The following is a 20,502-nucleotide window of genomic DNA, read 5'->3' as shown; positions in this document are numbered from 1 at the left end:
CAACTTGGGAACATCACTAAAAGGTTTATTGGAATAAAGATTCGACATTTGTAAACAGGAAGTAGCTTCGTGAAGCAGCACAGTGGTGGTATGGGAGGACGTCGTCTCTGTCAGGCCGTCAGTCCTCCAGGAACCTTCAACGCCATCTTGATCACGGACAGATGCTTGATTCCATATTCAGAGAGCAGCATGAAGTCTCTGTCCAACATCTTGTCCGTGAAGATCAGCCGCAGAGCCTCCTCTCCTGCACACACACACACACACACACACACACACACACACACACACACACACACACACACACACACACACACACACACACACACACACACACACACACACACAGTAAGTCAAACTGTAAGACATATATTACTTTTTTAAAGCTTAAAGTAGGTATTAGTTATTAGCATTATATTTATGCCCCAAGTGAAACTCAGCTGGTGGTCATTTTCCCCCGAATCGGCGCGGAGAAATGCGCTTCCTGTGTGAACAGCCATGCGGCTCGCGACGAATTGCACATCATTAATGTTTATTTTTGTCGACATGAATAGCTATCAGCTGTCAGTATCACTCCAACATATCAGGGCCGGCCCTGGATCCACCCGCAGCAAAGGTACGGCCTTCATAATCCAGGAAAACAAAGAAGGTGTTTGAGTATTTAACGCTGGTATTGCTCTTGAATGAACATCCTAATTGCTTTGGGATCAAGTGTTCGTGGTCTTGGGGGCACAGGAGTCTCACATAGGTGCTCTGGAAGTGTGTTCGAGGTCACAGAGGTTGACATGCAGTCACTGTTATTGCTGCCAAATCAATCTCTCAGGTTTAAACGTGTCTCTTCTGTGTATTTTTCCTAATGAACCTCATAGATGAACAATGGTGGCCTTGTGCAGAGTTCAGGACCAGGTCAACTATTATTTACTTAACACAACTACTATAGCTGCTGCTGCGACTGCTGCTAATACCACTTATGCTACTATCTGGAACGTTTCAAGGGACTGTGGGGGGCCCAGGCAAAAGGGAATTGGGGGCCCGACATTGAACCAAACTGAATACTCCCCACTGGGAAAAAAACAAATGAAACCAAAGTAACATCAATAACTTACATGCGCACTAGTATCCCGGTTATGAGACTTATCCAGGTTTTGTTTATATTCGGGATATGGTGTTTACATGGAACATTGAAAAATCTGGTTATTCATATCCCCATATACATGATAAATACAAGTAGCCTGGTTACTTACTAATGGGTGGTTTACGTAGGCTCCCCTGATGTTTAACACTACCATGGTTACAATAACATAGCCCACCAGAGTGGATGAAGCTAAACAGCCGTGACTCATGGGATCAGGTCATGATGGAGACAAAATTCTGTATGAGTACGGCAGTCTTTTGTCAGCGGTGTGACACAGTTGAATTGTTAATGAGAATGGCTGAGGCAACACCTGCACAGCGGTGCTCAGAACCTGGGATAAAATGTATGCATACAACAGTATCGTAGTTACTAACGGAGAACTCCAGCTGTAAAATGTGGTTTCTCAAAACCGGGATAAGGGCTTACCCAAGATACCAAAATCTGGATCCTTTAAACCGGAGAATAACCGGGATACTACTGCGCAAGTAAACGCAGTCATTCAACACTTTTATTTTAAAATTATAAAGATAACATATATATATATAAACATAAATACAATTAATGTCCCCATGTCCAGATTTTTATTTGGATCTGTACCAAAAACTCATCGTATCAGTCCCCTAAACATGTTGTAATTTTTTTCATGAAGATCCATAAATTATTCTCTGAGAAATCAGGTAAAATGTGAAAAAAAATCTCACACTGTTAAAGAAAGGGGGAAAAGACCTAGATCTGCCCCCTGATCTGCATCAAGTTTTAATAGGTTCTTCCTTCACTCATGGAAATCAGTGGCGTAGTCTTTTGCATTATGTTGCTAACAAACAAATAAATGCTTGGCTGAGGTAATATATAACACAACTGCATTACAAGACTTTCAGCTAATACTAAAAGTACATTTTCCTAATAATGATTACATTACAGTTTCCATACAGGACTTGTAAGGTTACGGAGTCGGAATAGTGCAATATCTCTGCCTTTACCAATATTGAGTAATCTGACTACTTCTTCCACCACTGGTCGTGTGATCATTCCAAAACAAATCACAAAACTGAAACAACAGAAGACATTCTATCTTGATTTTGACACATCAGGGCCTACTACACAATCTCATCCCGTCTGGATTATTGATGCTGTATTTGAACCTGCCTGTATCAAACGTACTGAGCGACTTCAACTTGTACAGAACTCAGCTGCCAGGTTTTCAAATAGAAGACACTTGATCACATCACTTGAGTTGCAGTCTCTTTACACTTCCTCCCAGTATGTTTTAGAAATGATTTAAAGATTTTAATGTTCACTTTAAAGGCTCTTCAAGGCCTCTGCCCATCTTATATATCCGACCTTCTAGTGCTCCATGCACCAGCTCGTACCTTGAGATCCCCAGACAGACTTCCCAGAGACCCGGCTGAAACCAAAAGGGACAGCTCCCAGTCTGGGCCCCGAGGCTCTGGAACAATCTGCTCGAGGGTATTAGGTCAGTGGACTCAGTAATTTCTTAAGACATACTTATATCAGAGAGCCTTTACTAATTTTCTTTAAATTAATTTTGTTTCTTTTTGAACACGTATTATTTTATTGTTGTTGTTGTTGTTGTTGTTGTTGTTATATATTATATTCTGTCAGACAAAACACTGAAAAAAAGTGCTATGGGGTTTCTCATTTGTTATTTTTACAACTTTTTCCACAGTTATAAATGACTCTACTATTATACAATGAGGATCTTCAATTAGAGAATTCAGGAACAAATAAACAAAACTACTGATCATAATCAATAATCTTTGTTCTGCAGATTATAGATTTCTTATTTTTGTTGTTGTGCCTGAGGATGAAAACAACAGTCTGTCGTTTGTCAGTGAAATGATCTAAAACGTTGCTCGAGACCTAGATATCTCAACAAGTAGTCAAATTAAATGAACATGAAGCTTAATCATATTCATGGTCCAGAGACGATCAATTCTGACGTGTTTGGTTACTTCTAACCCTGAACCTTCCTGTGGCGCCTCCATCAGGACAAAACTTAATTCAAAGATTAATAGGTTCAAAAATGATTGAACGTGTCTAACTTTCAAAGTGGATGATTTTTAAGACTAAATCACCATCCTTTGGAGGAATTTAAATTTTTTAACAAAACATCTGTTATGACTGACAGAAAAACAAAATCTACAGCATGTTTTGTACAATCCTGTCCTATTAGGAGTTGTAATTGTAAGGAGCCATAAGTTGGAATTTCAGTCTTCTTAAACAGAAAGTACCAGCATAACTTGTACCAGTACTTTCACCCTGATAAGTCTTCCCTGATTATTTTCCCCTTGTTAACGGCAGCATTGTGGGTTTTGTTTGTTCCTGTGCACAGTTCAAATGTCACCTTTAGTAAATTAAATCATATTTGGTTTGTTTTTATTTCCCTTTAAAACACTGAGAGCAGAATTTGGTTTTTTCCCATTTTCCCATTTTGTGTCTGATTTTATTTATGTCAAGATAAAATGAATAATCCACCAGAGAACTTGACTTGAAGGCGTGTCACCATGTTACCCCCTGATGTGTTTCCATCCTTTGTGTTGAGTTCTAGTAAAAACCCAAACATGTCATTTCACCTCTCACTGAAACTGCAGTTTGTCAGTTGCTTGACCACATCCTCACCTGTTGTTGCCCTGTATTCAAATAAATTCCACCCAGATTAAATCCTGTGTAAATGTCAAAACATGATACATGAACATTTACATCCTTGTGGCTTAAACATCTTGGCACACTGTCAGCATCATATATCATGAACCAATACAACAGGCCCAATATTTGATCATCTCCGTGTTTGCTTTACTTTATATTCAATTATTTTTTGACTTTATAAAGTTAATCCTAAACTGGGCAATGACAGCTTTCTTTTCTGACTGAAGAATGTGTGTGTGCTCCTGACACAGAGGATGTACTGGGATAGAACTGAGACTGTTTTTCTTATGTTTTGTGATAATCTAAATGAATGAATCTATTTCAAGAGTATACAACTTGAAATTAAACATTAGAATTCGTTTTAAAATGTCAACATCTTCACACACCTCACAATTGATAGAAGGATGTTTAAATAAACTTAACATGGGCACCAGTGTACGGAGCCCCTCTGGCGACATTTAAGAAAGAAAATATTGGGTGGCCACGACATAATAACGCATGTGAACCATGGTGAGAACAAGATAATAACTCGTGGTCACAATCTGTTCCTTAATAATAAGACCTGGTGAACTGAACTTAAAGGGATAGTTAATCCAAAAAAGAAAATTCACTCATTATCTACTCAGCACTATGCCGATGGAGGCTTGGGTGAAGTGTTTGAGTCCACAAAACACTTCTGGAGTTCCAGGGGTAAACAGAAATGGTGACCAATTCTTCGAACAGAAAAAAACAACAGAAAAAAACATAACATGCCTCCATACTCCTCCTATGGTGTCATCCAAGTGTCCGTAAGACATTCAAATTCAACTAAAAACACGATGTAACTGATCTTGTTTCGAGTCAGATTTGAATGTCGGGGCTTGTGGACAATTGGATGACACCACAGAAGCAGTATGGAAGCATGGTTTTTTTTCTGTTGTTTTTTACGGTTGAAGAATTGGTCACCAGTTACTTCAGTTGTATTGGATTTGGCTGTTTACCCCTGAGACTCCAAAAGTGTTCTGTGGACTCGAACATTTCCCCCACCCCGTTTGTAATCAATAAAAACAAAGGGCCCTGTCCTTGTGCGCCACGTGCGCAGGTGGTAAATGCTTGATGACAGGATGCGTCTGGCTCATCTGGAAACAGGGAGAGATTGACATGTACTGGGTGTGTGTCCTTATCCTTCCCTTAAGGAGAGTGCACCACGTAACAGTGGAGTATCATTTTGGTAAGGGCTGACTGCAAGAGAGGGGGGGGGGGATTGTCACACTATTTCTGTCCTCAAATGTCACCAGGGGAGCTCCGTGCCAATGAGGCTTTCTTAATAATAAATTAAGATTCTGCAGATTTGCTACAAATGACTGATGTATTCTTTATGTGTATTTTTTTCTAACCCAACTTAAACACATTAAGCTATGTTTTGTATTTCCTCCAAAGAGGTTTTTTAGTTCGTCGGCAGGATTATGCTAAAACTATTCAACCAATTCTGAAACTTTGTGGAGGGCTGGGACATGACCTAGAACTGACCATGAGTTAATTAAATTTAGTTCCGGATCTAGGATTTTTTTTAAATCATTGACTCCAACATAGTGATATAGGGTGTTTTGAAAATTTTCATTGATTTCTCTGAGAACAATTTTTCATTTAAAGCCACTTCACATATTGTCCACTAGGGGGCGACTCACCCTCACGGTTTAGACAGACTTTTCTAGTACTCAAAAAAAGCCTATGTAAACATTACTCCATTCATCACTAAGGTCATGTAAGTCACCTGAAGTCAGTTTCCCTAAACCAGACGCCCAACATCCCTAGTGTTCATTAATGGTCATAGTACAAGCTGGGGAGTTCTGTATCATCAGTACTAATAAATATAACAAAGTTATTTTATTAGTTTGTGTTATTGTTATGTCTACAACTACATTGTGTCCAGTTACTTTGAGCATTTAAAAAGCCACAAATTAATTACATTTTTATAAACCAGATCCAGGATTCAGCTGCATTTTAGAATAACATTGCCGAATAGAAACCAAACCAAACTGTTCGAATAATTTTCAAAATCAGACTTAAAAAATAAATAAAACTGTACAATTCCAACTTACACTGGGAAGATGAAATATAAATAATAACTTAAAGCTCTATCTTGCTGTCTTTTCACACTTTAGAAGCAAAGTTGGCTAACTTAAAGAGACTCACAAGAGAAAGATTTAAAATGTAATGGTCCAAATCATTTAGTCTCTAATCTGGGAACAAGTAAAATGTTTTTACTATGGTTATAATAATAAAGGTCCAAAAGCACTGGGGTCCTTCTATTACTAGTTAATAGCATTTTCCCTCCCTGCCAGGTGAAACCATGGTTTTTAACTTTTCTGCTTTTTTTAAAACTAATATTTAAAAATCAATGAGGTCCCTTTTATGCGAAGTGTGTACTGCAGAATATTTCAAGGTTTTTTCAAGCTTTGATGGAGAACTTACACTCTAAAAAGATCATAGAACACACAATCCAGAGGAAAATCTGATTGGTTTTGCTATAACAGTGTTTCAACTTAACTTAATAACCACTAGCAGCAGCAATGATTTGTTGGTGTTTTATTCATGTAAATTGTCGTTGATGTTCAATCATGCAGCACTTTGACAGAACCTGTTGAGTGTCAGCGTTCAGGATGGAGAATGTGCTACAGGCGATGACAGACTGAAGTCATCAGGTTTCTGGATGACTCATCCTGGAATCTGAAGTCCAAGCAGGTTCTTAACAAGGGCGTCATTCCTCCCAGATGATGGCTGCCAAGTATCAGGGTTGAACGATACGCTGGTCAGACAGAGTGGGCCCAAGCTCCATTGTATCTTGAAGAGCTTGGAGTGTGTTATTATTTCAAAAAGATCACTTCTCTTGACTGAATGCATACCTTCTTCCAACCTCTCCTCTCTCCCCCCTTTATCTCCTCTCTATCTCCTCGACAACCGGTCGAGGCTGATGGCCACCCACACTGGGTCTGGTTCTGTTGCAGGTTTCTTCCTGTTGGATAAAATATATATTTGGATTTGCTCTTGAAAATCATGCCCCTGCGTCATGCTTCGAGTGTATTTAACTTTCTTTTTACGATGTCATAACTATGTATTTCAAAATAACTCTTTGAAATTAGAAATTAGAAATATGCATTTAGGTACTTAGTGAAGTAAATAAAAGACATCTGCAGTAGTCAGACAGGAGTTAATGGTAAGTACAGACTGTCCCTTACAGTTTAAACTGATAACTAACACATAATCAGTTAACTCTCTAGGACAGAGAGATGATCCAAAAAGCACAGAAGAGTCTGTCCTGTGGTCTGCAGCCATTGGTTTAACATGTGGAGAAGACAATGATGATGATCTATGATGATGATCCCTCACCTGAAAGGACTATTTGTTCCCTGAGTAGTCCCAATGGGATGGTGATTTACTGAATGAATAATCTGTTATTGTTATTGTTGCTTGCTTTTAAATGAATTTTAATTGATTAAGACAAATACACCTTTAATCAAATGTTTTTAATACATTTTTATAGTTTCTTATTTAAGATAGGGTTCTTTATGAAAAAACATGACTTTTATATGTTAATATATATCAATGACGTTTTCTTATTCAACTTTCTGTCCTTGTCATTTTTTCATAATGCTTTTGAAAATTTTTTAATATTGAGCTTGACATGCATAAAGCAAGAGGATTTAGACTTTTTTAAAGCCTAATACAAGTGTCCCAGATTACAAAGTGACCTGTCCCAGATTATAAAATTCAGGCAGAATTTTCTTTTTTGGCACAAAGAACACTAAAAGCTGTGCCATGTCTCCTCTGAGTATGATAACTCCATTCTTTCTTCTTGTGTGGTTTGAAAACATGTTAAGGATTACAGAAAAAGTATAATATGTTCATCTAATGTGTAGAACAGATATCAGAATAAGTGGCAGAAGTCAAGTTTGTAAAAAATGTCCCAGATTACCCAAATTCACCCATATGTGCACTGGAGACGTTTCAACATTACACCCATGTTGGTTGTATATTAGAGCATGACTGATTTCAAACATGCAATAAATTATAAAATATACTTAATTTATATAGCATATATTACCATCTATAAAAATGTGGCTTTAAGACTGATTTTAAAAGAGGATCGCCTCAGGGAGGCTGTTCTAAAGAGTGGGTGTCCTGACAGAAAAGGTCCGGTATTCTTTGGTTCTCAGCCAGGACTGTGGAATGGGTACGGGGGCCTTCGCTGAGGACCTCAGGTTACGACCGAGCACATATGGTGTCAACAGATCTGAAGGTAATGTCCCAAATCAAGTTCGTATGTGTGTGTGTTATCCTCAGACTGAAGGTCATCACAGAGAAACTTTCCTCTTCTGTAGATAGCAAGAAAAAATCCTTTCAGTGTCGAAATACTGTACAAATACTGCAGGCCAAATATCTAGTGAAGAAGTGACAAGTAACATACTTTTGAGTGGATGAGGACTTAAATGATAATACTTCTAAAAAAGAAGCCCTTTACAGTTGTCACTTAAATCTTCAAAATCCAATGACAGCATTCATACTTTTCCAGCTGTTTCATTGTATGGTTGGATCCTTGAAACAGGGATTTACTCAGCTACTCAGTGGAAGCACCTGCCGCCTCCTCTGCACAGCCATGGGAGGATGGTGGTGAGACAGAGAGAGGCAGTGTGAGGGAGGACATCAAGAAGAAGTAAGATTAGAGCTCAGAGCAGGCCTGACTTCAGATCAGCAGAGAGTGGCTGAACAGAGGTCTCGTTCAGCTACTGGCAGCCCCTCAGGGACAATCAGAGGGAGATGTGGCCCAGATCCCAGCTCCTCTCCTCCTCATCCTCCTCATCCTCCTCCTCGTTCCCTCCATTCCCTTTCTCTGTGTCAGTAGAGTCACTATATCCAGAGTCTCCATGTCTCCCTATTTGAAGCGACAGCCAGGACATGGGATCCGGGGCTCACTGGGTCGCTCTTTTGCTTCTCTTTCCTGTCTGCCTGCTGGCCGGCCCAGCTTCAGAGCCACAGAACACAGGACCCAGTGATGGCCGACTGGCTGCCCGGCCGCCCTCTCAGTCCAACATATCCTCGTCAACAAAAAGGGAGTCATTGTGCCTGCTGTGCGTCCCAACAATGAGTGAGTTAATACAAGCCAAGTATTCCCACAGGGTTAGAGCGAGAGGGGAAGGGGGTCTTATGGCTGTGGGACCCTACTGCTGATCATTGATGCGGTACAGGGAGCCTGCTTCCTGACACCATCAGTGGTGTCTGTCCCGTTGCCTCCGGTTGCATCACTTTCTCCTGCTCCTCTTCACATGGTCATTATTTCAGCTCGAGGTCTCTGTCCTGTCCACACATCCATGCACACTTTTCTGCCAATGGACCCCGAAAACAAGATTTATGAGTCTGATGACCCATAAACCAAGAGGCTGTTTGCACATCACCATCCACAGTGATAGAATACACTTTGGTTGTTCTGGTTTCATGATACTTCGTACAATACATGAGAATTTAAAATGTTTGCTTTATCCTTCTATCTGTTTTGCAGAATCCGGTCTCAAAATGTGATGACTACAAAATATGAGGAAGTGTTAAGGATTAAATACTTCAGGAATTAAATAGCTCACCTCCAACAACTCCTGAAAGTAAATAGCAAACTACATTTTTCATCCATCCAAATCATGAATAACGGTTTGAGATCTAATCACCTGAGAACGCCATAAGGTTTGGTTAGGTTTAGGCACAAAATTGGCATAGGAAAGTTCACGGAATTGTGAACATTACAAGACCTTTGTCTTTTTCTTAAGCGTACCAAACATGTGAACTGTGTTTCAATTCAAGGGCTGCATCCTTCGGAGGCTACATTTGAAGTGAATGCCCAAACGGGTGGATCCTTCCCAGTCCAACCAATCCCATGATTCATTGCACTTCAGTGATGACCCTTTTTTTCTAAGAGATAATGGCGCTGGCAAGCGACGAGACGTCTTGAGTATCATGCTTCAACTCAGCCGAACAGCTAAAAGTATACATGTAAAAAAAACAAGGGGCATTAAAACTTTCTTGTTGTGTCCAACTTCAGCTCTGTTGATCGGCAACAGCAATAAGGACAAGGTGAGCTGATTACACTGATCACGGAAATCCTCTGTAGGCCTGACTGTCTCATTTTGTTTCGTCTTCATGGGACGGGTAGACCATGACCTTCCAAGGTTGCAGCTTCTGAATTAAGACCCAGCTATAGTATAGTATGCAGATTTTTTTGTGTTGTTTAATTTGTGTAGGGGCTCCACATATGTACACAGTTGACCAGAAGACTTTGTGTAAGGTTCGTTTTGACAGAATAAACAAAGATCGCCTCCAAAGACATTCATGGTCTGGCCCTTTATATCAAATAAATCACAACACAGACATCGCTAGACTCCACCGGGTACACAGAGTTTTTTTACATTGTAATATTTCTGTTAATTATGTGAAAGATCTGATTACTTTCATCACAGTCTGTGTCCCACATGTCAGTAGATTCTTTATTACAATTAAATACTGTGAGAACAAGGAAGAGTGTAATGGATCAAATAAATAAACTTTTGTTTTGCCCATGTGCTTAAAAACAAGGCTAAATGTGGAAACATGTGGAACCCCCCCTGAAGGTAAAAATGTCCTATCTCAGGAATAATTGCCCCAGTACTGAATCGCATGTTCATCATGTGCATGGAACTTACGCATATTAGCATTCACATGCTTTCATACTGTATGTTCCTCAGGTCCTAACATTATTACAGAGGCTGATCTGGAGGCAGCAGTTACCCATAAACCCTCTGCCTCGTTTCCCCCTGTGATGGCACAGGCTGCTGTGACTGGACAGGCCAATTACAGCAAACATGATTTGCCACATTTGGCACCGAGTCAGCATTCGGTGTGTGCGTGTGGGCATATTTTTGGGATAGTAAAAACTTAATGACAGAGAGGAGTAAAATATGTATGTTGGGTGTTAGACAGTCTATATACTTGCCACACTTTTGGTCTTTAATGGGCTTTGTTGACAAAAGAGACATACTAAATATCATCAGTGTTCCCCTTTCTTTTATGTTTCCCCCTGATTGCTGCAGTTCCCTCCATTAATCCAAGGACATGTAAGTGAGGCTGATGAATTACTGTAAATACCTGTGGGGAGATTTCAGCAACACATCAGGTAGGTAGAGACAATCAAATTGTCAATCTAGTGACATTTCAAATGTGTATATTTACAGCTGATAATGGTGATAAGGTTCTGTGTTGACAACTTAATACACTTTGAGGTGGGAACAGGAACAGTGATACAGCCAATACACGTGGCCAACTCTGCAGAATGAATGAACATGGATAAGACAGAACTGTAACCAGGGGTGTTTCAAGGGACCTGGGGGCCCCAAAGCAAAAGGGACCTGGGGGCCCTACATCGAACCAAACAGACCCCATCTTACCCAAAGAAACACATGATACCAAACCACATCTTTCCAATAGTTTTTTAATATCAAAATTATATACAAAGGTCATTATGTGCATACACATCAAAAGTAAAGTCATTGAATTAAATGCAAATCCTCACCATCCTAAATACATCATACACATGCATTTAGACGTTCTACTTTTCAACCAAACCTCTAAAATTACAAAACATTTGCAGAAAGCTCGTGGCATGGGGTCTCATTAGGGGGTTTCTGACCATGATGTCATTAAAGTCTCCTGCACATGGCCAATCGTAGAATTTAAGGGGGTTCCCAAAAAACTGTTGTTCCCTAGACTAAAGTAATGAGCCATTCTTGAAGTTCCAGGCAATTGCCTGCTTTGCCTACCCTGATGCAACACCCCTGACTGTAACTGACATAACTGTAAGGTAACGTGCAGTGTTCAGCATGACATCAAACAATAGACAGCTGGCATGCCTGCCTGTTTTTCCAGCTCCGGCTGCTCATTTATGTTTCATGCTCTGTACAGGACTGACTTCAGTGGCTGCCAAGAACTGCAGACACTGTAACCATAGAAACGTACAATGTTGCATCAACAATACACACAATGTAACTTTGACAAAAAGCTTACTGTGTAGAATTGTCAATATCATGCTAGTCGTCGTGTTGTCTATGTTGAATTTCCATAGTGCAGAAGAATGGAAGCCATGATGGCATTTTAAGTGCCCAGTAACAATGTAAAGTGCTCACTAAGTTAAAACATAAGTCAAGTAGAGGAAGTATAATCGGGTGGTAAAACATATCTGCTTACTCTCTACATTTTTCTGACAACTTCTTGTGCTTATGGTACCAATGACTGTCCCTGCTCAGAATCAAAAAAACATATACAACTGTATATATGTAGAGTGCTCTGACAGCTCATACCACCGCCATGTCAAAGCCGTGTTATCTGTGGCTGCTTGCAATATTCATATTTGTCCTGCCACATTTTCATTATGAACCAGAAAAACTTTACACTTCTGTCAATTAATGTGATGTTTTGCTTCGTTGTTGCATTGTATAGCTGTGTGCAGCGCTACTTTTCACACGCTTGCACTATCGTCCATACAGTTGACAGTCAGACCTGATAGTTTCAGCTGCAGTTGTGAGCTTAAGGTATGAGAACTTGTAGTAAAACTGTGTGACAGTGAATTCATAATGAAGTATTTGCTGTATAACTACCATGGAATTACAGACGTTATTTTGATGTTTTTTGCTGCCACAGGACATGGGGTCAGTGAAGGGGCATGGCTCCCACTTATTCTCAGTTTCCTCTCCTCCTGTGCCACTGCTAATGTTGCTGCATAAAAATCCTCTTAACTCCCTCACAACTTCTTTACCAAAATGAAAACATCTCACTGAATTAAAGGATCTAAGGGGAAAACTGTATCTTTTAAGGTCACAGCCAGTTTCAACTAAGGGAGGAGGCGGGTTCTTTCCAAGCGGGCCACATCTCCTGAGTCCCCCATAATCAGCGGCTAATGACGAGCTTCCTTTCAGAGGAGGGGGGATTATCTCCACATGACAGCTCTGTCTTCGCTGATCTGCCTGAGATTTAAACACGAGTTTGGGATTTGACACATGACGAGACAGAAAGACAAAAAGATCTCTGTGGGAAAGACAGGAATTCACATCTGAATCTCCCCTGTGTATCACTGAGATGTGAGTGGCAGATACAATGTGATATGTGTTTGTGTGGGATTAGGGAACCTATAGAACAATTTAAAAAAAGCTTCTTCAGAAAGCATTGTGAGGTGAAAATATATCACATCTGATGTTAATGTATCACCGAGTCATAAGTGAAGCATTTACACTGAAAACATATATATCTCAGCACATCTGTACGTCTAACTTTCTATTTGTTTCCGTTTGAGGTTATAATACAGCTGTTGTTTGATGACAACATTGCAGATGTCAACAGGTCTGCCAAATAGAAAAACAGTTTTGTTCTCAATCTAAAAACTGTGGATTTCCAAGTCTGTCCAACATGGCTCGAAACATGTTCCAGAGCATAAAGGTCAGGAAAAGTTTTTTCTTCAACCCTCAGAGAAACATTTAATTAATTTAGGCTTTAAAAGACAGATTTTCTTGAAATCAAACATGTTAGTTCTCAGGTGAGGAAAACATAGCTCATCCCTCAAGCCAACAAACGTCCAAGCTCTCAATGCAACCAGCAAACGTCGATCATGCAACATTTGACCTAAATAGAGACTTAATAACCTCATTCTGGATGACCAGGCTGGATCAGCGTCCGTTAATCCTAAATGCCACATCTGGGAGCTGAGAGGGGCCCTATCCTCTCTCTGCTTCTCTGGGATAAACCGACCCAGAGCAGAGAGATTTGAATTCTGAGCATCGACACGCGTAAGATTAACATTGGGCTTTTGGTCTGCAGTTTGGTTTCAATTTATGGGCAGTCAAATACGATAGCCTATAAAGTGAGTGCATATTTCAAAGAGACGTCTTGCTAATGGTTGTGTTTTCTGGGAGAGCCATTTAAACCTACATAATCTGACCGTATTTGTTCTTTTAAAACTCTGATCTGTAGCTACAGTGGGCGCCGACAAATGGTGCCTCACTCTTTTAAGTGAGGGAATCTCAAATGCATCACATTACAATTATTTTATACACATTTTTACTCAAAATGACTTTAGCCGTTTTCAGACATTAAGTCCAAATAATGTACAATCGGATCTGGACTTTCACCGGAGTTTGCCAACAACAAAGCAGGTGATGCTCCACTCAGACACATTCACACCACAGAGATCTCCATGGTGCTCAGGTGAGAGGCAGAACCAGGAAGTAAATCAAAATTAAACTTTCTACCCAAATCTTTTTATCAGATAATACAATATGTGACTCAAACTATTTACAAGTGAGTTAGATTTAGCTGTGCCTTCACCAGCATCCACCTGCAGACGGCATAAAAATGGATCATTAATGATGTTCCTACACCACTCACTGACACGGGTCATTGTGCAAAATGAGCTCTTTTATTTTGAACTAATGCTGCTACGATATTACTGAGGTAAAATTCAACAGTTAATTTGGATTATTTTTACATTGTGGAAATGTTTTTATAGCTTTAATTGTGTTTTACTTTTTTATGCTTATTATTATGAATTTTTATTTGATGAAAGGCATCACAAGACAGACACAAACAAAAAGGGGGGAAACATTTGATTTAATATACAGCGAGACAGCAAAAGACAAAACTAAATGTTTTAGATTTGAGTGTGTAAGAGGGCATTTTGTTGTGCAGATTGTGTGTATACATGTGTGCATGAGTGTATGTGCAGGTGTAGAGTTAAGCCAAAAGAAACCCAGAATGAATAATTAAATGGGGGCAACAAACACACGAAAACAACAAAAAATATACAAATGAAAAACTCCAAGAGTTCCAATTTCCCCCTCTTTTTCCTTTTATTTTCTCCTTCTATTTCCCCTTCTTACTTATCTTTTTTTAATTAGAGTAGAACATTTTCTTGACCTCAGCATTAGTAAAACACTGGTTATGGGACTGTGTTGTACCACAACTGTATGTATAGAGGATTGTACTTAAATGTCAAGGGTTTCCAAAGATTTAAAGGATTTAAATGGTCTTTAATGAAAGAAATTCAAAAAGTTTAAAATAGGTTTTAAAAAGCTTCAATTGAAGCTGTTTTTTTTTATGCAATTTGTTTATGTAGATTAGGCTTTTGTCTCTCACCTATTTTGAAATGTATTTATTCCCTGTTGTCGATGTGCTGGGGCAGTGACCCCTGCAGGACACTGGTTTATTGACCAAGATTTCACAGCTACACAGGCCCAACAATTGTTGTTATAAATCAGTCACTTAGCTCTGAGGCTTTTTCACAGCGGCGACCTGTCCTCATCGTCTCTCTCTATATTTTGAGGTAATACAGCTGCACCTTTATTCAGGCAAAATTCTGAGGCTTACAGTTACTTTGGATTCTTTTTAAATTGTGGAATTGTTTTTTAACTTTACTTTCCTATTGCTTCTTTTTCCACATGTGGAAACTGACTCAGTTTTTATGTATGCAGGGTGGGGGGCTCTTGACCTCAGCATTACTAAAATGCTGGTTACGGCCCTGCATGGTGCTGTACTATATGTATATTTAGATTTGAGGGGATTTAAAAGATTTAAATGCCCCAAGAATTGTGCCTCCAATGAAGGAAACAAAAAAGTTCAAAAATGGCTGTAAAAATAAACTTCAAATGAAGCTGTTTCTTGTGAAATGCTGTTAAATGATGTGCTAGACTGTCGTGAATATATATTTAGGAACCTCTGTGACTGTAGTAGGTGCACAGACAGGTCCCTGGTCTGACTGCTTCATTTGACCAATATTTAACAACCAATAGAAACAGCTCCACAGGCCGAACAATTGCTGTTGTCAATCAGTTCCCGGGACGCACCTCCTTTCCGGTTGGGAGCGCACCGGCGCTGCATCTGGATCAGTGCGCGTCGCTCGGCCCACGCCTACACCACAGCCCCCTTTCTCAAAGACGCAGCCCGCGCACTCAGCTGCGGGGCTTTTTCACGGCGGTGACCTGTCCTCTTCTCCCCCGTTTACAGCTCCTGCAAAGCCCGTCTCTCTTTTCTCCCTTTCCATGGCCGTCCGTGGCGTGATTTGCCCTCAGCAGCGCAATAGTTAATGAGTGCCGGATGCGCCCTCACTCCAGCAGACCGCTACAGTACGAAGATGGCGTCGGAGGGAGCCAGCGGAGAGCAGCCTCCTCCGGTACAAACACTGGCGACGGCCGTGCTCGGGAGTGTGGACACGGTAAGACGCGCGGGTTGGCGAAAAGCCCCCGGACACACGGGTGTTTTTCTCCCGGGGTGGCGGACAGCGGGAGAAATGCAGTGCGCATCCATTCCGCTCGGGCTCGCGAAGCAACAGCGGTGATCAGCGGGAGCCCCTCGACAATGTCTGGAGGAAAACAAGGGTCCTGCTCGGTTCGAGGCGCTAAATGACCCAGAGTTAGTCCTAACGCCTCCAGCACAGGCTCATTAGTGGGCTTCCCTTTATTCCCAACACCGCGGCCACTTCCTTTTGTTCGCCTCTTGAACATTCATCCCGCAGCTGTTGTTATTCTGCGCCTGGTCGAGGACGAATCGCTGCTTACACAGGTTGTGGCTCATGCACATTTGCAGTCCGTGGAATCATACGCAGAGACTTTGAGCGAGCTGCACCACAGTCACGTTTGAAAATAGAAGCTGTAGCAAGGCTGGTTGTCGGTTTGTTGCCTGCGGGAGGTGACAGCATTTCGTTCTAGCTTTCTTTTTTGTATTTTTGTAAACGATACCCTCTCGGTCTGTGGATCTGATCGTGTCCGGATGTTGTCCACCAGTCAGTTCTACACGAACCCTCACGGGCAAGAAGCTGTGAGTCTTTACTGATTTACAGGCCACGGACCAAGAGGAGCAGTGCAACACAAAGTATACCTGTTAAAGTGCTCCTTTGTTGAGCTTGACATATTTACACACACATACTTGTGGTTTCTCACAGGTTGCAGCATATGTGCTCGACCACCCCTCTCTGCCTTGGTCGGTTAGAGGCTGTGAAGTCCTCCTCCCTTAACTGGCTCCATGGTGCAACCTGTTCCAGTGTTGTTGACGACCTGACAATTAATGCAAAATTGACCGGGATGCTTTTGCCCCAGTTTGTGGCATCATTCTGTTTTTAGTGAGTTTTATCTTTGTACTTCAACTGGTGAAATTACCACCAAAAAGGCACTTGATTGGAGCTGGGATGGAAGTGGTTTGCTGGATGAAACATTTGGAGTTGCTGGAGTAAAAAGCAGCCACGGTGCCTGAGGTGGGTGGGTGGGTGGGTGATAGTGGGGGTGGGTTTGAGCAGTGCTGAAGAGATGGTAGAGAGAGAGGTGGGAGAAGAGCTGCGGGGGTGGATGGAGGGCAGAGGCAGCACAGTGGAGGAGGGGGTGAAGGCCCTGTTCACCAGACACCTTTCTAAATTGGTCTTAATTTCAGTGACTCAGCGGGCATAGCTGGGGGTACCGTGTCAGGGGCGCTCAGAACTGCCTCGAGGCTACTTTACATTTAGTGTCGAGGCGAACAGGTGCTCCAGGGACATGGGAGCCGGGCAGCCTCCTCATCTCACCCGACGCTCTGCCAGCGTACTCTTCCTTCCTCAGGCTCCAGCCAACGAAAGGGGCCTCCATGCCCTCCCACACCCCCTCACATATGCCTGCCATGGTTAAATAAAGCACTTTGCTCTTTGCTCAACCATGTCAGACTGTCCGTTGTTGACCCTAGGTGGGGGAAGTTTCTCGTTTGTGAGGACTCTGAAGGACCAGTCCTCACAGTTCAGAGGGGGGTCAGAGGTCAGCGAAAGGCACTCTGCTGATCACCTCCCCCTCATTAACTATGATACACGTTGGCTTTGGCAGGCAGTCTACAATCTGTGTTGCTGAAATGAAAGGAAAAACAACTTGGATCACAGTTTTTGTAGTTCACGTTTTGCTTTTTTAACCATGCAAACTCTAAGGACAACAACTCTAACTAGAAAAGAAACGGGGGCAGTGTGATGATCACATAACATGTCAGCAATTCGCTAGTTGACCATATTGTCCTTTTATTTGAGGTGAAACAAAAAGTGAGCAGCACCCCAAAGTGTTGGTTTTATTCTCTCATATAGAAAAATTATGTGTTTGCGACTACTATGGTTAGTCAGAGTTTAAGAAGTGAATGTTTTCAATCTTTACAATGGGCAAAGTTTTCAATGGAAAGGATGGGTTACAAATTTCATAATTTCCATCTTTTTGTTTCCAGATAAGTTTGACATTATTTTACGCCTGATTGCTTGGCCGTTCACGTTTCTTGTCCCATTAGACCCCAATTGAAGTAGTTACATAATGTTCATATAAAGTGGTCTTGTAACAAATGATAGAGAGAATATCAAAAAATAGAACCTGTTTGAAGGGGATGAAACAGATTTGCTCTGTTCAGACCCATATTCTAACCATGCTGTAGGACATGGGCCAGATATAATTGACTTTGGCGAGTCGTCACCAGTGGTTATGTGGGATATGCTGCCATGTTGGAGGAGTGCCATCAACACGAGTTGTTGCGCTGTCATTGCTTCTTCTTCCTGACAACAAAATTTCTGTCCTGTTACATAGAGTAGGTGGGACGGAGAGGGATGTTAGGCTACCCTGTTAACAAGCTGGAGAAGTCATCGAAGAAAATGTTATTGCACACTAGTTAAGCTATACAGTGACAATCATTTTAGCTTTATTTGCCAAGTGAGAGACATAAGTGTTTGGGGCCTATTTTCAAGATATATGCCATGTGGCTACTCGTGCTGGAGTGGCTGGCCAACTGTAGGTGAAATAGCTTTTATACAACTTTATCTCGAAATTACACAATTTTGCCAATGTACCGATATTTTGAGACTATTATTGCAAACATGGACAAATCAATCCCAAATCTAAACTGCATAAGTAGATACCAAAAGAAGTAAATGATAAAATGTGTTTTGTTGAAACTAAATTCATTGAACTATGTGATTAATTGTTATTTCCTCCAATTTGATGGCATTTTCCTGGTAACCACTGGTTTCAATGGCTTCTCATGTACAGGCTGTCATACCCCACAGTTTAGTGCTTGCAGTACCAGGACATGAGTATGTGAGAAACCTACAGGCGTAACCAGGCTTTTGCCAGCAGAATACAGGGAAGGAACTTTCACTGAGCTAGCATTTCCCTTCCCTTGTGGCTCAGTGAAATGATACAGGTCTTATTAAGTGGAGCGGGGCTAACAGCGAGCCTCGGAACGTCGGCCAGGCTGCTCGTGCCCTTGGCGCACAGCTCACGGCTCATGGAACAAATTAGTGTTCGTTTCCCTCACCTGCTCACTGTGCTGAAATGCCAGAGAGAGCGTGAGAGACAGTCCACTCCAACCCTCACCCCACCTCACCCACCACCCAAGGTCCCATGACAGGACAGCTTGGCTCAGGGTTGCCTTCCATCAAGGGTCCCTGAGTCCATCAATCCTCTGAGTGGTGAAAAGGCTGCCGGGAAAAGGGGGTGTTGTGGATCGATTGGAAGGCTCGATGTGAATGAATCAATCCCTTGGAATCTCTCCTGCTTTTATTTCCAGGCTTTGCTGTGATCGCATCAGACTCAAATTGTGGTTTGACTAAACAGAAACATGTGATTGATGTAAGAGTTTCCTGTCCCTTGTTCTGAAAAGAAGAAGGTCGATATTTGAGCGAGCAGGCACAAAACGTCCTTTGCAAAAAGCTGATTTCTTGATAAAACTTGTTTTAGCACCTGTTTTCAGAAAGCTTTCCTGGCTAAAACCTCACATTATATGAGAAAAGCTTTTCGAAGAGAGATTATTAGTTTGTTTATTCATATCGATTTATGACCACAATTCCAGTTGTTTGAGCATGAACTTTTCCCCCCTTTGCGGTGAAATAAATAATGTCACAGCAGTGTATAAAGGACACATAGAAGGCAGCAGCTTGTTGAAAACTCAGACCGGCCTGCTCAAAGTCACATTCTTTGCAATGGACCTCTGGAGATGTGTGACTCGTTGATTAGATGGAATATTCTTGGCAGAGGTTTTGATGGAAGCTTGTAAATCAGCCCTAAGGGGCCTGCTAACAACTGAATTCACCAGAATGGGCAGGTAGCAATACGCCTGATGTGCAGCACAGTTCTCCACTTCCTCCATTTGCCTGTTACATTGAACACATAGCTTGGTGAGAATCTTCTAGATATTGGGAATGCAGCGGGATGTCGCTTTCTCAACAGATGGCAGGAGTAGTCGCAAAAATGGTAATCGGGGATGGTGGTCTTTTGGCCCCTCTATTTAAGTTTACACATTTTTTTTTTGCTTTCCAGTTACGAATTTCAGTCATTTACCTCACTAAGGTTTTTGCTTTGAATGTACCTTGACACAACAATTTGACGCTTAGCTTTGGAATGTCAACCAACCAGATGCCATTGTGATGTTTAGAGATGTGACTGGGATAACACAGGAAGCTCTCTCTGAATAGGACTCATTGTTCCCAAATCATCATGTCCTCTTGACAAAATGCCTCTTGGTTTATTGTTGAATTTTACATCTTAATAATAGAAAAGCTTCTAGCAAATACCCGATGTTTTGAGTTAGTCACTGACCTGTCATTCAATTATTTTTCCTCGACCTTATTTAATTTTTGACCTTAAATGTTGTTCCTCAACAACAATAAATATACTTAATTA

General features: G+C 41.3%; 1 protein-coding gene across 1 annotated transcript in view; it reads left to right on the top strand.

The window, feature by feature from the left end:
- The first annotated feature begins 15,670 nt into the window (after positions 1-15,670).
- cttnbp2 (cortactin binding protein 2) overlaps positions 15,671-20,502 on the top strand; it is an 89,161-nt gene continuing 84,329 nt past the window's right edge. Inside the window, exon 1 of the mRNA XM_035155962.2 lies at positions 15,671-16,052. Coding sequence (XP_035011853.1) covers positions 15,924-16,052 — 129 coding nt within the window. The 5' untranslated portion in view covers positions 15,671-15,923. The remainder of the gene's footprint in view (positions 16,053-20,502) is intronic.

The sequence above is a fragment of the Hippoglossus stenolepis genome, chromosome 5 (genome assembly GCF_022539355.2).
Source record: "Hippoglossus stenolepis isolate QCI-W04-F060 chromosome 5, HSTE1.2, whole genome shotgun sequence".
Lineage (NCBI taxonomy): Eukaryota > Metazoa > Chordata > Actinopteri > Pleuronectiformes > Pleuronectidae > Hippoglossus > Hippoglossus stenolepis.
This window is presented reverse-complemented; position numbering and strand designations above follow the sequence as displayed.